Raw genomic sequence first — 16,827 nt, 5'->3', positions numbered from 1 at the left:
GTACAGGAGACGAGCTCATTTGAAGTTTTTAAATTAATAAACATTAAGATCCACTAGGAAAGCACTGTAGTTCACAGCAAGGACTGTGAGCCTCAGAAACTAGACCATCCCAGACTCTGTTCCCAGCTTTACCTTTTACTATCCTATCCCCTGTGCAACCTCAGACAAGCATTTTAGTATCCCTGGCCCTCGGTTTCTTCATATGTAAAAATGTAACTCACCTCACTGTGAGGTTGTCAGAATTAAATAAGGTATTGATTAAATCAGGAGAATCTAGCACCATGCCTAGAATATGAGCAAGAAACCTTCATTTCCTTCCTCCCCACCTGCCAAAGGTTTCCCAAATGACTTTGGCCCTATATCCCCTCTTTTAACCAGAAATGCAGCACAGCAGGACCCTCTAAATTACTCCTCAAATTTTATTTCCTCTAAAGCTCTGTTTCTCCTTATTATGAGCCTATTGTGAAAATAAAAGCAAAATGATCACCTGTCGCAGCCAAAGCATGCCTCAGTCCAGCAGCAACGCAAACAACCCTCTCTCTCAGGAGCTGCCAAAACAAAGAAAAGGACTGAGATCTTAGAATCATCCACCTGCAAAATGGTATATACTTTATGCCCTGACACAATACAGCATGGCCTTCATTGCATGTCTGACTGGGTTTAGAGTCCACAACCCCCAACATTTCCATTCTTCAATACCTCTATATGTATCCCTAAAAGAAAAAAAATCTTTTAAAAATAAACATATTCAGGCACCTGGGTGGCTCAGTGGTTGAGTGTCTGCCTTTGGCTCAGGTTGTGTGATCCTGGGGTTCTGGGATCGAGTCCCGCATCAGGCTCCCCAGAAGGAGCCTGCTTCTCCCTCTGCCTATGTCTCTGCCTCTCTCTCATGAATAAATAAAATCTTTAAAAATAAAAAATTAAAATAAATATATCACAATGTGTCTCAGGACTGCAAGGAACCTTCAAAGTCATTGGGTCCAGTGGTTGGCAAATGTTTTCTATAAAGACCAGACAGTAACTATTTTAGACTTTGCAGGCCATCTGGTTTGTGTCATCGTACTCTGTTCTGCCATTGTAACATAAAAGCAGCCACAGACAATACGTGAATGAATGGGCATGGCTGTGTTCCATCAAAACTTTATTTACTAAGGGTTCTAACTGGATGACTTTTGATCTAGTCCATGCCCCAACCAATGCCAGAACCCTGCCACAACATCCCAGTAAGTCATCATCCAATCCCTGCCAAGCAGCTATTTCCACTGACATAGGCCCACTATCCCCAGATGCCTATTCCATCTTTGCACCATTTATCTCCTTATGTGGAGCCAAACCTAGCTGCCTATAGCTTCTCACAATGTTTCACAATATGTGAAGGCAGTTGTCATGTCCTTCCTCTCTAAGATGTCTCGTGGTGGCTTTAAAACTAAGTCCTCAAAAAAAAAATAATAAATAAAATAAAAAATAAATTAAAAATAAATTAAAAAAAAAATAAAACTAAGTCTTCAAATGCTTTGACACCCATCCCCACAAGATGTGGAGCCTAATTCCTCTCTGGCTGAATGTGAGCTGGACTTAGTAACTTCTTTCTAGTGACCAGGATAAAGAAGTGATGAGTGGCCTAGAGACAAGGTGATAAGAGGCACTGAGGCTTCCAGCTTGAGCTCACTCTCGAATCTCTCTTAGGGGAAGCCAGATGCCATGCCTGAACAATCCTATAGAAAGGCCCATGTGGCAAGGAATGGAAACCTCCTGCCAGATGAGCATGGAAGTAGATCTGCTAGCCCAGCCCAGAGCCATCAGCAGACTGCATGCAGTCCCAGCTAACATCTTGCCTGGAACCCCATGAGCCAGCTAATAAGCAGTTACCCTCAGAAACTGAGACAGCAAATGCTTACTGTTTAGAGTTCCTAATTTTTTTTCTTTTTAGAGAGAGAGAGAGAGGAAGAGAGCATGCATGTGAGGGGGAGGGAGGGACAGAGGGAGAGGAAAAGAGAGAATCTCAAGCAGGCTCCATGCCCAGCACAGACCCCAATGCAGGTTCAATCTCACAACCCTGAGATCAGGACCTGAGCTGAAATCAAGAGTTGGACACTTAACTGACTGAGCCACCCACGGTGCCCCAAAAGTTGCTAAATTTTAGGGTAATTTATTACACACAGTAATAGATAACTATCACATATCTCTTCTCAAGGCCAAACATCTCCAATTCAATCAGTGATCACATTGTTTCAAATTCCCTCCCCTTCTTGGTGTCTCTGGTCTAAGTGTGCTCTGGTTACTCAATCTCCCTCCTTTTTTTTTTTTTTTTTTTTAATTTTTTTATTTATCTATGATAGTCACAGAGAGAGAAAGAGAGAGAGGCAGAGACACAGGCAGAGGGAGAAGCAGGCTCCACGCACCGGGAGCCCGACGTGGGATTCGATCCCGGGTCTCCAGGATCGCGCCCTGGGCCAAAGGCAGGCACCAAACCGCTGCGCCACCCAGGGATCCCTCAATCTCCCTCTTTTAAAGAGATTGTGTGTACATCAATCACGGCCCCCAGGGAGCCTGAGCACACGTGTTTATTTACAGATCCTCAGTGTCTTTCTAAACTTTAGGACCCGCAGGGGCAGGATCTGATTCTCCTTTATGCCCAAGACCTAAGCACTAAACCAACAGAACACAACATCCCAGATGCAGTCTGGTTAGCACAAAAAAGGACAGGACTCTGGCTTCCCTTCTTCTGGAGACTATACTTCTGTTAATGTAACCCACAATCACATTAGCTTTGGGGAAGATCAAATCTTACTACTAATACAATTTGAACATATTATCCTTTAAATTTTTTTCTTAAAAAAAAAAAAAAAACTAAAGGGTTTTACATGTAAATTCAATCTCTTCAATATCTTCATCTCACTTCCATTCCTTCCTCTCCATCCCCACTGCCACTGCTTTAGTCTGGATGAGAATTCACCTCTTGTCTAGATTATTAGCAAGGGTGCCCTGTTCACTCCACCCACCACATTACCCCTTCTGGCGCCTTCCTAACACGCTGTTCTTACAATCTGCCCTACAGTACCTCCCTGATTGTCCCCTCCCCACTGGCACTTCTACCATTTCCTTCTATTCCAATTATACTAAACTGCTCGCCATATCCGAAATCCTGATATTTTATGCTTCTACACCTTTCCTTACAGTCCCTTCTGTCTGGAATGTTCTTTTTATACCTACTCTATGCATCTTCTCTCAAGCCAGGTAAACTTCTACACTCAACATAAGCCTATCTCACTCCACCTCCCTCTAGAATGAGTTAAATATTCCCTCCTTTGAGGCTATCCCTGTATCCACCAGTTTCAACATGGCAATGCATTTAGGTGTTTCTATATCTAACACGTACCACTAAGACTAAGGCTGGATTGCACTCACCTCTTTCCCCACGGCCTAAACACATATACAATGGTTGTTGTTACTAAATAAATGAATGAACTTATATTATATTTCATTCTGGCACATTCCTCCCATTGCTGGAGAGGATACAAATGTTTTCACCTCCTGACTCTGTCATCCAACATATTTTAACTATTGTTCCCTTCTGTCTTCTTTAATCATGTGACCTCAGCTAAATTAATTATAACTTATGTAAGTTCTTAAAAAGCCATCTATTTGGCAACTGTAACACTTCCTACAACAGGGACCATAGAGTCTAGATTTCTGTGCATACCATGTGCTACAGACTGAATGTTTGTTTTCCCCTGAAATTTATATATTGAAACCTATTACCCAATGTGATAGTATTTGGAAATGAGGTCTTCTGGAGGTGATTAGGTCATGAGAATGGAGCCCTCATGAAGGATTAATACCTTATAAAAGGGGCCTAAGAGAGCTCCTTCATCCAGCAAAATGAATGTCTATGAACAAGGAAGCAAGTCCTCACCAGACACCAAATCTGCCAATGCCTTGATCTTGAACTTCCCAGCCTCCAGAAATATGAAAAATAAATGTTTGTTGTTGAAGCCACCCCAGTCTACGGTATTTTTGTTAAGCAGCCTAAACACACTAAAACAGGGACACCTGGGTGGCTCAGCAGTTGAGCGTCTGCCTCTGGCTCAGAGTGTGATCCCGGAGTCCAGGGATCGAGTCCCACATCAGGATCTCTGCATGGAGCCTGCTTCTCCCTCTGCCTATGTCTCTGCCTCTCCCTCTCTCTCTCTCTCTCTCTGTGTGTCTCTCATGAATAAATAAATAAAATCTTTAAACACACACACACACACACTAAAACACTATAGAGATCATGACCTCAAATAATACCCCACAGAGCAGCAATCATAATTCAGCAACATGACAGGAACAGACCAACCCCTCTCCATGAAAACAGATCTCCCACTCTGAGTCAGAGTTTAAGAAAATTAGCTGGATGTGAGCAGCTGAGGTGGTGAAACTGATTTTTTTTTTAAACTGATTTTTAGATCCCAGTATATTTCTTTTACAATTCCACAGTCCTATCACGACCATTTACCATATAAACTTCACGAAAATGTGTGTATTTTCAGTTTGAGGCAGTGGAAAGAGCTCTGAACTAGGGCCAGGAGTCCCGTCTAGCACCTGTGCTGTCCGGGCCGAAGCCACGAGCTACATGAGCTACTGAACAAGCGAAATGTCACTAGATGACTCGGCTGAACTGAGACGCCCTCTGAGTAGAAAACCTACACCAGAGTTCAACTTGTATGGAATAGAGAACATAAAGTATCTCATTAGGAAATGTTAACATTAGTGACACATTAAATGAAATAATAATAGTTTGAATACATTGGATTAACTTACAAGTCATTAAAATTAATTTTGCCTACGCACAAGGTGAATGAAACTTAAAAACATCATGTGAGATGAGAGAAGCCAGACACAAAAAGCCACATATTGTATGATTCCATTTATGTGAAATGCCCACAACAGGCAGATCCAGAGACAGATGACTGGTCGTCAGGGGCCAGGCGAGGGCGGAAAAGGAAGTAATTGCCTTTGGGTACACAGTTTCTTTCCTGGTGATGAGAATGTTCTAAAATTAGATAATGCTGATGGCTGCACGTCTATGTGATATATGAAAAACCACTGAATTATACATTTTTAAAGGGTAAATTCTATGGCATGTGAATTACTTCTCAATAAACCTGTTATTTTAAAAATTAATTTCACATTTTTCTCTTTACTCTTTAAATGGTGCTATTAAAAAATTCTAAATTACCTGTGTGATTCCCATCACATTTTTATCAGGCACTCCTGCCCTACCGTTTGCTGAGCTTAGTGTCTTTAGGTGAGTCCCTTCTATCTGGACTTGTTTCTAACCTAGTTCCCATTATCCCTAATTTTAGAATTCTAAAATGTCATTAATGTCTTGGTAATATATATTACCTTCATTGTTTTATTTCACAAAAATGTATAACGTGTATAAGGACTAACAGAGGTTTTTCACTCATAACCTCCATCCTCCCAACTTAATTTTTCCCAGAAGAATCTTGGTTTTTCAACTTAAATTCTGACTAGCCCATGGGTTTTGGGGGACCCAGCCAGTCTCCTAGTCTGGGGAGGGAAATGCTTTAATAGGACGTGGGTCAGCTACATATTAGGTGCTGGCCTTACCTCAATGGCCTGGGGAACCACACATCTTCGAGGGCCTTGAGGAACTCCTAACTGGCCAAAGGAATTGGATCCACATGACAGAACTTGACCACTTTCTGCAAAATTCAAATGCGTAAATCATAATCTAAGAAGTTATCTGTGACCAGTGGGTAAATGCTGACAGATGGGAAGAGCAAAGGGAATGAAAGGAGGAAGTGGGGCCTGTAATTCAGCACATTCAAACCACAGTCCCTGCTTTTATTATTCTTCGAGGAATAACAATACGAGGCACTGGGCTAGTTTTACATATTCTCCATCACGCTACCTAATTAATGGCAGCTTATGTGTGTAGAACATGAGCCCACTGCCCGGGGGGCTGGGATGGGAAGATACTCCCTACTTTTCGTATTTCCATGCATCATCATTTTCATTATTTTAACACTTCAGGCCTCTCTCCCTGCTCCTTCCCGTGCTCACTGCTTTCCAGGGGAAAAGGGATAACCTAATAAATTGATGAGTTTTGGAGAAGGAACAGGCCATGTGTGGCTTGGCACCTTCCTCTCAGGTACTCTGGACTGATGCATAGTGAGTGTTTCCCCTACAGAAATAACCTAGTGCTTGCAGCGTAAGTCTGGCTCAGAGGAGTGTTGTAGAAACACCTAGCCTGACCATTAACTCTGTCTTCCAGTGAAAAGCCAATAGTGTGATCTCCAGCTGTCTGACTGCTCTCCACCTTTCCCACAATAGGTTCCAAAAGTGAACAGGAAACAGGTGTTATCCACTGACACCCTAAAATCCCAACACAGTCCACGAAAAGCACTTCAGAAAAGACAGCTATTATTTAGTTATTACTACTAAATTCAGCTACTAAATTACACAGAACCCCTTAACAGAAGAGATGGTGATGCCTGAGCAGGGTTCTAAAGAAGGGATAAGAGTTCATCAGATAGACAAAAGGGGCTATACCAGAGAACAATGTTCTGCATGATATTTCTAGGAAGTATGGGGAGCATGGAAAATAAAAGACAAGGTAACAACAGGGATAGGTAGGGAACAATAACTGAAGCCATGTGCTAAAAGTTTGGGAATCTGAGCTTTGCACATGAGAATCCACAAGGGTATGCTGGGGAAGGATATGGCCATAAGATGCCCTTGCCAGAGGTCTACGTCAAAGAGGGAATCTAGTCAGAAACTATAGATGGTCTTTTCCATCGAGAATGGCAAGCTTGGCAGGGCAAAACTACTTCCAGGGAGAAGTCAGCTGACGAAAAGAAACTATTGCTAGCTGCTCCCAAGAGCAGTATCCTATTAACCCTTTGGCCATATCCCTCTGCATTCTGTTCTGCTATCTAGCTTTGCAAAGACCAAACAGTTCTGGCCAATCATATATTTTTTTTAAATCCTTCACTGGGGAAATCCTGCCACTACTGTTGTACGACCTCTGATTTCCTCATACTTTCCCAACACATTCCTCCATGAGCAACCCCCTTAGCCAGTAAGACTGACCAGCTAGCCCAGGCACACAGCTATCCTGAATTTCTGGGACAGGGGTAGCTACCAAAGGTGATCTAGTTTATTCCCCAGTCTCTGTGATTCGGCACATTCAAACCAGCTCAAAATTTTGCTGTTCAAACTCTTCTTGCAAAAGGCACCTACAGACTTCCTTGACAACCAGAGAGAAATTTCTATGTGTGTTTACATATAAAGAGGCTTTCACTTAATCAGTATCACCACCATCAAGCTCTTCTCACCCAATGCCTTTGCGGTGATAAAGATTTACCCAGAAGTGAACTCACCTGTGAGAATAATGGTAAAATCCCAGCCACAGGCCACCTGTTGGATAGGACAGCCAAGGAGGGATCTGCAGGAGGTAAAATACAGAACATCCTCTGTGTGACCAAGTCCCAGTTGCCCATCTTTGTTCAAGCCACAAACAAAAAGGCTTCCTCCATCTGCAGAAAGCAAAGGCTTTGGTGATAGTGTACACAGAAGAAATTACAGCTGTCAAAGCGAGAAAAAAGATTTCATTAATTAGCTGCAGTCACAAACCCAGCAAGTCTTCCCACTCATATTAACAAGCCATGGATGTTAATGTGCACTGGCCCAAGGTGCTCAAATCTAGTACCTACCTGGGACACTCCAAGTCCTAGATCAGTGGCCAATCACCAAATTGAGCATACACTATAACAAGAAAAGCCGACATTTATTTAGAATTTAGAATGTACCAGGTATTGTAAGAGCTTTATCTGTGGGGCCGATTTATCCTTTAGGTACAGTGCCTATGGCCCACAATACTTTTAGGGGCCCACAAAAATGTTTTAATTTTACATTCTTTTAAAATAAGAAAAGTAATAAATGTGATAATAATGAACATACAATGCTAAATCTAGCCAGGGTTAGACTAATCTTTATATCAACACGGTTGTAAACAGAATTCTTAGTATTTCCTTATGGAGGAAGGGGTCGACAAAGGCAAAAGTGTCAAGGACTCATGACAGTCATAATCCAGCCTTGCCACTCACTGACTCTCTTCATCCAGCATTATTTCCCCCATGGAGCAGAGGGGAAACTGGCACAGAGGAATTAATATGCTCAAGGCCACACAGCTAATAATAGAACCAGGATTTGAACCCAGGCAGTGGATTCCAGAACTCATGTTCTTAACCAAGATGCAATATGCCCTCTTTTGCAATATCATGGCACCTACAGTACGTGTTAAGTACTATCATAGATACTGCGAAGGAAATTAAGGAAAACACAAAGTTTGCTCTCAAGGAATATTCAATCAAATTGCAAAGACTTATAAACTCAAAAGTTAAATAGCAATATTGGTATAAAATGTCATATATTTGTTGCAACTCTGCCACTAATGTGTCTTGTAACCTTAAGCAGCCGGTTTTCTTCTCCGAGCCTCATTTGCATAAATGGGGGTGGGGAGCCTAGAAGATCTCTGAAGGCCTTTCAACTCCAACAACCTAGAATTCTCTAATGGTAACTTGGCTCTTTCACAAATATGTTTTCCTCTGAAAAACACAAAAGGCTGAAAAATGGCAACATAACACGATAGTGGGAAATGTCTAAATAAGAAATGTCCAGGGACGCCTGGGTGGCTTGGTGTTTGAGCGTCTGCCTTTGGCTCAGGGCATGATCCCAGGGTCCTAGGATCAAGTCCCACATGCGGCTCCCCGCAGGGAGCTTGCTTCTCCCTCTGCCTGTGTCTCTGCCTCTCTCTGTGTGTCTCTCATGAATAAATAAATAAAATCTTTAAAAAAAAAAAGAAAAGAAACGTCTACACCAGAAGGATGTTACCTGTGACAACAGCAGAGTGGCCCCCTCCTCCCGTGATCCTCCTGATACACTCAGGTTTACAGAAGTCATCCAGTTGCTGGGGCAAAAGTACATCTTCCTTATGGCCAAGGCCAAGTTGCCCGTAGCTATTTGCACCCTAGGGATAAAATAAGGCAAGGATGAAAGAGTCCAGGAACCACAATTGTCGCCATGCATTCAGCTGTCCCTGTCCTTCTCATCCTGACACGCCTCTCAGAGCCTGTAACAGAAGAGATTTCATAAGCTCATTCTTAAGAGGTTTTTATATGCAACCCATACTTCGATGGGGGCTCCATTCCCAGAACACCACAATTTCCATGTGAGAAGAGCCCTTAGTATCCACTACTTATCCAAAGATACTCCTCGCCTTCTCTTTCCAATGCTCGCCCACCTGTGTCACCTTTGGGAGACAGTATGGGAGTTCCTTCTGATAAAAGCTATTCTCTAGGGAGGCTAAGAAAAGAAGTAAGGAGGGGAAATGGAAAGAAAGTGGGTGGGAAAGCCACTGGCCTTGTCCCTTCTCCTCCTGCCCTCATTGAGAAAACTGGCAATGACTTCTGTAATCAAAGTTGGCTGAGGGCCTTGTGCCTCCTGCTGGGCACCTCATTGTTATTTCATTGTGCAGCGAAGGAGGCTGGCAATGATCTCTGAGGGCCTTTCCAAGTATAGTGTTCTCTGACACTAAGATTCACGTGGTGAGATTCCTGTAAGGGAACAGATTTCCCCTTGGTGGGCAATATGTCCATCTTTGTTATTATGAAATAAAGGTCCAGAATCTCTAATCCAAAACCCTTGCAGCCAGATGTATTTCAGATTCAGAATTTTATAGGCTTCAGAAAAGTAATACCGTATATAAATCATATACACTGCTGCAAGGTTCAGGAGCAGCATCCCCGTAAGCAAAATGCTATTATTTCTGCAGTAAGAAGAACAAATACAGTAAGTGGGCAAAGACTATAAATAGCATTATGTCAGGGCAGCTTTGGGTTTTCAGAGGTTTTTTTGTATTCAAAATCGAAGATAAAGAATTGTAGACCCACAGGGAATCTTTAGATATCAGAAATCCTTATAATTCCTCCAAGTATCTACTACTCCTGGCCGGTTCTTCCTAGAAATGAGTAGTCAAACCGTCCAACCGTGTTTGTTTTTTAAGGCACCTGAATGAGGAAAAATGATTTAAAAATAACTACCCCAAATCCATCCCTACATACAAATTTCTGCCTCTCTGGTCTATTTCACAGCTGTGCTGGGCTGCAAGGACTCCAAGCTGGAAGAACAAGCCACAGCAGAGGCACAGGTCCCAGAGGCCTTCAGGGGCAGTATTAGCTGCCAATTACTGAGGGCTTCGCCAAGGCATGGCATTCCAACAGAGGGGATGGACATTATCGCTCTCGTCTTACAGATGAAGAAACTAAGGCTCAGAGAGGTTAAGGAACTTCCCATAGTCACCTAGCTAGGAAGGCAATAAGTCAGATATGCCCTGTTCCTGTCACTATAGTATACTGGGTCTCTAAGGATATATGGTGAACTTCAGAGCTGACCCGGCAAGAGGCTAACTATATAATTGCATCTACAGTAACATCTTCATCACTTTATCCCCCTTTTTTTCTGCTTTTTCTTCATAGCACTCCCTGGCATGACATTTGCTTATTCTTCACTGTCTACCTCCCCTACTAAAAAGTAAACTCAGTGAGGCAGGAACTTCGTTTTGTTCACTAACATCTTCCCTGTATATGAAACTGTGCCGGCTCAGAGAAGGTGTATATATATTTTATAGTGACTCTCATGAATGAATATAAGATCTGATGAGGCCCTACCTAGGAAAGATGAAAGGAAAGATGTGCACACTGTGGGGTACATATGCACAGTGTGTCTCCGTCAGCCCTGAGGTCTCTCTGCGGCTGCCCCATTAGCAGGACTGCAGACTGCTGACCACAAAGTGAGAGAGATAGGGGCGCTTGGGGCTCAAGTTATGGCACTCAATTTCTGTAATGCAGCAAGAGGCCCAAAATCCAGGATAAAGCAAAACAAAGGAAAACTTAATACAATACGTTACAGCTATATTTGCCTCCTTTCCTTACAAACCATTTAGACATATCACACACACACACTAAGGAGGTAAATTTCCCTGTTCTGGACTGAAGTGTGCTCCTCTAAAATTAATTTGTTGAATTAATTTTGCTCCTATCAGCCTCCAATACCTCAGAATGTGTCTGTATTTGGAGACAGGGCCTCTTAAAAGATAATTAAAGTTAAATGAGGTCATAAAGTTAGGGCTCTAATCCAACATAAGAAGAGACATGGGGATGCTCTCACACAGAGAAAAAAGCCACATGAGGACAGAGCGAGGAGGCAGCCATCTGCAGGCCAAAGGAAGAGGCCCTCAGAAGAAAGTTAACCTGCTGACACCTTGCTCTTCTGGCCTCCAGAACTGTAAGGAAATAAAATTCTATTTTTTAAGACCTCCTAGTCTGCGGCATATTTTTCTATGGCAGCCCTAGCAAACGAATACACTCCTCCTCCAGGCAGATTGTGTAGCAGGAAGGCCATCAGGCCTCCGAGCTGTTGACAAGGCCATATCTGACATGCAGACCCCAGTCTCCCACCTGGGAAAAGCCAGAACTAGCAGGCGCCCCAGGTACACATTCAATTCCCAAATCCATCCCCAGCTCAAGGGTCACCTGCAAGATGGTACTCAGACAGCCAGAAGACCTCAGGCCACACCACCACCTTCCTCCTGCTCGTCTGTAGCCTTACATTCAACAAGTGCTGCCTGGTGCTGATGATCACCTTTTGTGACTAGTCAATACATGTTGCTATAGGTATTAGTAATATAGGTACTATCGGTTTATTACATAGTAATATAGGTATTACACTGGGTCTTTCACTTTTGTGTTTTCCCCAAAAGACCAGCACGTAGCTAGGAGCCCAAAAGGGTCTTATTCATTCATTCGTCAACAAATCCGTGCAATCCGTGCGAGGCACCATGAACAAGACAGGCACAATACCCACCCTTAAGACGCTTACATTCTAGCCAAGGAAGCTGACAATTAACAAATTCTGCATTTTATTGCAGTTGTGATATGAGCGGTGAAGAACTACAAGGCACTCCGTCTGCTTAGGGCCACGCACGCCCGGTCGGCCGCCTGCAGAACACTCGTGGGCAGCGACCGTTCTCTCCTAGCCAGGACACACAGAGATGACCCCGTGTCTCGGGGCCTCGGGCCAGCCAAACCCCGGCGCAGACGCCCACGTCCCCAGTACAGGCAAGATGCGGCCACGGAAGCAAATCAGCAAACATGCAGGATCTGCGCCTTGTGCACGGCCCGCCAGCACCGCAGGCCTCGCCTCCCAGGGTGCCCCCGCCAGGCCGGGGTGCGGCTGGGGAGGGGCCAGCATCCTCCGGGCCACCGGGCGGGGAGCGGCACAGGTGGCCCCACCGGGCTCCGGGACCGGGCGATGCCCCACGCCGCCGCGCCCGGCGCTCTCCGGGCCTCAGGGTCTCTCGCGGAACCGGACGCTCCGCCCAGGAGGCAGATGCCTCCCGCCGCGCCGCAGCCCCCTGGGTCCGGACCCCGCCGGCCCGCAGGCCCCCCGGCACCCGGGGAGCCCCCCTCCCACCCTCGGCCGCCAAGGCCCCCGCCCTCGGCCCTGCAGCCCAGAGCCCCGCGGGGAGCCCCGCCGCCCAGCCCGAGGCCGCCCACGCCGCGGCCGCCCGCCTGCAGCGCCCCCCGCGCCGCCTCAGCCCCAGGCCCGGCCCGCGGGCGGAGTCACGTACCCAGGCGAGGAGCGCGGCCGCCGCGGGGGCCGCCCCGGAGGCGCTCGGCTCGCGCTCCATGTGGGGACGCTCGGCCGCCGCTTCCGGGAGGGGTCGGGCCGGGGCCCGCGGGGCGGGGTTAGGGATCGGGCGGGCGGGCCCGGGGCGGAGCCTGCGGCGAAGCGGGGGGCCTCTGGGGCGGGGTTAGGGACCTGGAGGGGAGGGCCCGGGGGCGGGGTTAGGGACCCGGAGGGGCGGGCCCGGGGGCGGAGCCTGCGGCGAAGGCGTGGCCCCTGTCGGGAGGGGTTAGTGATTGGCTGGAGCCGGCACGGGGGCGGGGTCTGTGACGGGGGTGGAGCTGGCGCTGGGCGGGGTCTGCGTGGGGGCGGGGCCGACTCTGGGGAGCGGGCTGCTGGGGCGGGGGCGGAGCAGGGGAGGGGTCTGCGTGGGGGCGGGGTCTGTGGGGGCGGGGCCATCGCTGGGGCGCGGTCTGCAGGTGGCGGGGGCGGAGCAGGGGGAGGGGGAGGGCCAGGGGAGCGGGCGCGGGTGTCTGGAGCCTCCTCTCGGCGCCGGGCTCGGGCGCGCTCTGAGCGTCCCTGCCTCCGCCCCCGCAGCCTTGCAGTGCCGGGTGCTCCTCCCTCCCGCGGCTCGCGCTATTTTTAGTAACATACGAGTGCACTACGCTCCTTCTCGTTTTTATCTCCTTGGAGTCCCTCGACTGCCGGCGGGGGGGGCTGGCAGGGCGGAGATTGATTGTATCACCAGTTGTCGGGAGAGAAATTGAGGCTGAGAGCGGACGGGGTAGAAAGGGTCCTGCCCCAGGGTCTTAGCCGAGCAGCTCGCCCTTGGATCTGCTTTGGGGGCGCCTTTGCAAAATCTGAGAAAGCTGGCTAAGCGAGTGTGCAGGAACTTACTCCTCGGGACACTGAACCGAGGAGGCTGGTTCTCATGGATTCCTGCCAGGGCCAGCCTCCTAACCCTCGGCGCTCAGAGCACGGTCCTGCCCTGATTCTCATCTTCGATACCGGGTAATTTTCACCCAACAAAGGTTTTCATTTAAAATGGCTTTTCTTTTTTTTTTTTTTTTTTTTAAGATTCCATTCATTCATTCATGAGACACGGGAGGCGGGGGGGGCAGAGACACAGGCTCCCTGCACGCAGCCTGAGGCAGGACTCGATCCCTTGACTCCAGGATCACGCCCTGGGCCAAAGGCAGGCGCTAAACCGCTGAGCCACCCAGGAATCCCCTAAAATGGCTTTTATCACACACTCCCAAACGCTGCTGGTGAGAGCTAAGTAAGTACAATTTTCCTGAAGTAAAGTGTGGCAATGAGTATTAGGAACATGAAGATAGGTAAATAGATATTTACCCAGTAGATTCCACATCTGTTCATTTGTCACAAGAAAATAATCAGAGCCGTGCACAAAGACTTATTCCGCAAAGTATTCATTATGGGATTGTATGTGATAGGAAAGAACTTTATTCCCTGAGAGTCCAAAAATAAATTGCTTAAATTGTGGCATGGCCATACAGTGGAATACTAGGCTGCTATCTAAAAAATATGTTTTGGAAGATATTAAGTAAGGGAAGTGTGTATGACATAAAAGTGACTATTATAGTAATTTTCCACACACAACACAAACACCTGTACTCAGGGTGGTGGATTACAGCTGACTTTTATTTTCTTTCCGGTTCTTTCACTCCAACTATTCCTTGGTGTTTCTGCCTGTAAGACCACTTGAGGGCAGCACCTCACTTTTCCCTCTCCAGCCTGGGGCATCTTGAGGACATCCGTGGCCATGTTAAGAAAAATACAAACTTGTGGAAGAGGTGTCTAGAAACCAGGGTATGACTTCCAGTCTACAAAAAAGGGTTGGAGAGGCTGAGAGAATTCTTATAGGATATGGGGACCGTTGTCAATGGGCTGTAAGCACCACCCATCTCATGTCTCAGGAAAGGCTTGCTGCTGGAGACCACTTAGAGAGCTTGGTATGTATGTATCTCTACAGACTGGGGCCTGAGCGGGCTGTTGATTCATCCTGAGAAATTCAATGGCTTGTGGCCAGAGAGCTGAGCAAAGAAAGAGAGATCCATTTGGAGAGGTCTTTCATGCCCAGAGTATCTCCCACGCAGCAATTTGGCCAGAGGATGGCTTAGACCCTGTCCAGTAAAATTTCTGGAAGGGTGAAGTGACACCCCAGTGGAGTTGACCACTATATTCCTAGAGTGAGGGAGAGGAATTCGACATCCCAGTCACATCAAGAGATCCCAAAAAATAAGAAGATGGGAAGTTCCTCCAAAACACCCCCAGAGAATGAGTCAGCACTAAATACTCACCAAGTACAGAAAGCACTGATGCCAACTTACAACAGTATCAGACCAAACAGAACTTTCTACTCATTGTCTCTCCTCCCCACCACCGTTCCCAAACCGTGGAGGAGCCAGAGGCATTCTAGTGAGTGGGCACAGAGGAACAAGAGAGAGAAAATTAGAAGGTAAGGGCTGAGAATGAGCAGAAAATTCAAGGCTAGGACCTGAGATTACAGCCAAAGGGGCAAGGAGGAAATACCCAGAGTCAGTCTCAATAGAGAGAGAACCTGGAAGAGTACAGTTGTCCTCCAATTCTACCCCTTGGATGCACATACATCTATACTTCAGCTAACTTACAGTTATATTATTATATCTTTTAATACAATTTCTTGGAAGTGTTGAGTTGTTGCCACTACTTCAACTACGTACGTGCCACTATGTAGCTCTTCCCATTAGCAGCCTGTTTGAGTTGCAGCTCTTGAATGAGGCTAAACTATTTTATGCTATCACTTTTAGATGCCTTGTTTCCCAGTAAGAAGAAAATATAAAGTACTTTGGATCCATATAGACTCTATCTATGTGCCACACAAGTTAGGAAATGTTTTCCATTAGATTATCTTATTTTATAGATGAAAAACTGAGGTTCAAAGAAGTTAAATAATTTACTCCAAAATCAGATTTCTTCCTTTGATAAAGATTAGCTAGCTGCAGACCAAACATCTCACAAAAACTAGAAAAGCCAGTGGATAGTATTTTAAAAATATGTTTCAAGTCATTGGAGAACTATGAAAGTGGCCAGAACCTGAAGGGCCAAGAGATAGAAGCTGAGAGATTATATTTGGCACTGCTTTTCCACTTGAAGTATTTGCTAATTAGCAAGCAGTGACTTGGAGGCTAAGAAACTGGGCAGCTGCAGCTGAGAAACTGAGAAGCTGAACAGCTCTTTCAGTAATCATATAGGGGTGGAGAGAATGACAGAAAGAGGGGACAAAGGTAGTAATCCAGGGTCCCCAAGAAGAAGCCCCAGTACACACCCATAGGTAATCCTTTGGGATCCCTAAAGCACTGCACCCTGAGAATAGAGGTGAACTGGAAATAGAACAGCCCTCACAGACACTGATGCTCAGCTTCAAATTGGCCTAATCCCTAACTAGACTAAGATCTTCCCATGCCATCTTCATCCAGAAGCTATGGGGGATCCCAGATCAGGACAGTGATTATAGTAATGATTCTTTACATATGGACACATTTCTTTTTACAATGTCCTTTTGCAGCATAGTTCCTCCAATAACCCAATGAAATAGATTTAGCTCATTACAAAGATGAGGAACACAAGATTGAGACTTTATCAAAAATTCCAAAAGTAGTTACTAGGCCCCAGGTATGTTCAGCTTCCCTTATACCTCATATTCACAGGTTTTTCAAGAAATGTGAGAACTTATAAAATTGCTAACATATATTTAAATAAGGTGGTTTTTTGTTTGGTTTTGTCTTTTGAAAGAGTGACAGCAGGGGGTGGGCGGAGGGGCAGAGAGAATCTTAAGCAGACTCCATGCCTGGCTCAGGGCTGGATCTCACCACCCTGAGATCATGACCTGAGCCGAAATCAAGAGTCAGATGCTTAACTGACTAAGTCACCCAGGTGCTCCATAAATCAGTTTTTAACTTGTTTGGCCAAAAAAATAAATGCCTGTTAAAAAGATGAATTTTGTGTTCATTTATCATCACCCAGCTGAATAAAAACTTACAAATCATAACTGTATATTACATAGTAAAAGACTAGACTGAAATGGACTATAGCATCTTTATTCATTTCCTAGAAATTAATATATGAACT

General features: G+C 45.8%; 1 protein-coding gene across 1 annotated transcript in view; it reads right to left on the bottom strand.

Annotated features, from left to right (window-relative positions):
- The window catches only part of SERGEF (secretion regulating guanine nucleotide exchange factor), a 220,343-nt gene extending 207,518 nt beyond the window's left edge, over positions 1–12,825 (bottom strand). The window contains 5 exon segments of the mRNA XM_072793871.1: positions 488–548; positions 5,617–5,711; positions 7,392–7,547; positions 8,905–9,040; positions 12,701–12,825. Coding sequence (XP_072649972.1) covers positions 488–548; positions 5,617–5,711; positions 7,392–7,547; positions 8,905–9,040; positions 12,701–12,760 — 508 coding nt within the window. The 5' untranslated portion in view covers positions 12,761–12,825.
- Positions 12,826–16,827: the final 4,002 nt, after the last annotated feature.

The sequence above is a fragment of the Canis lupus genome, chromosome 23 (genome assembly GCF_048164855.1).
Source record: "Canis lupus baileyi chromosome 23, mCanLup2.hap1, whole genome shotgun sequence".
Taxonomy (NCBI): Eukaryota; Metazoa; Chordata; class Mammalia; order Carnivora; family Canidae; genus Canis; species Canis lupus.
The sequence above is the reverse complement of the archived record's forward strand: the minus strand, read 5'-3'. Positions and strand labels throughout refer to the sequence as shown.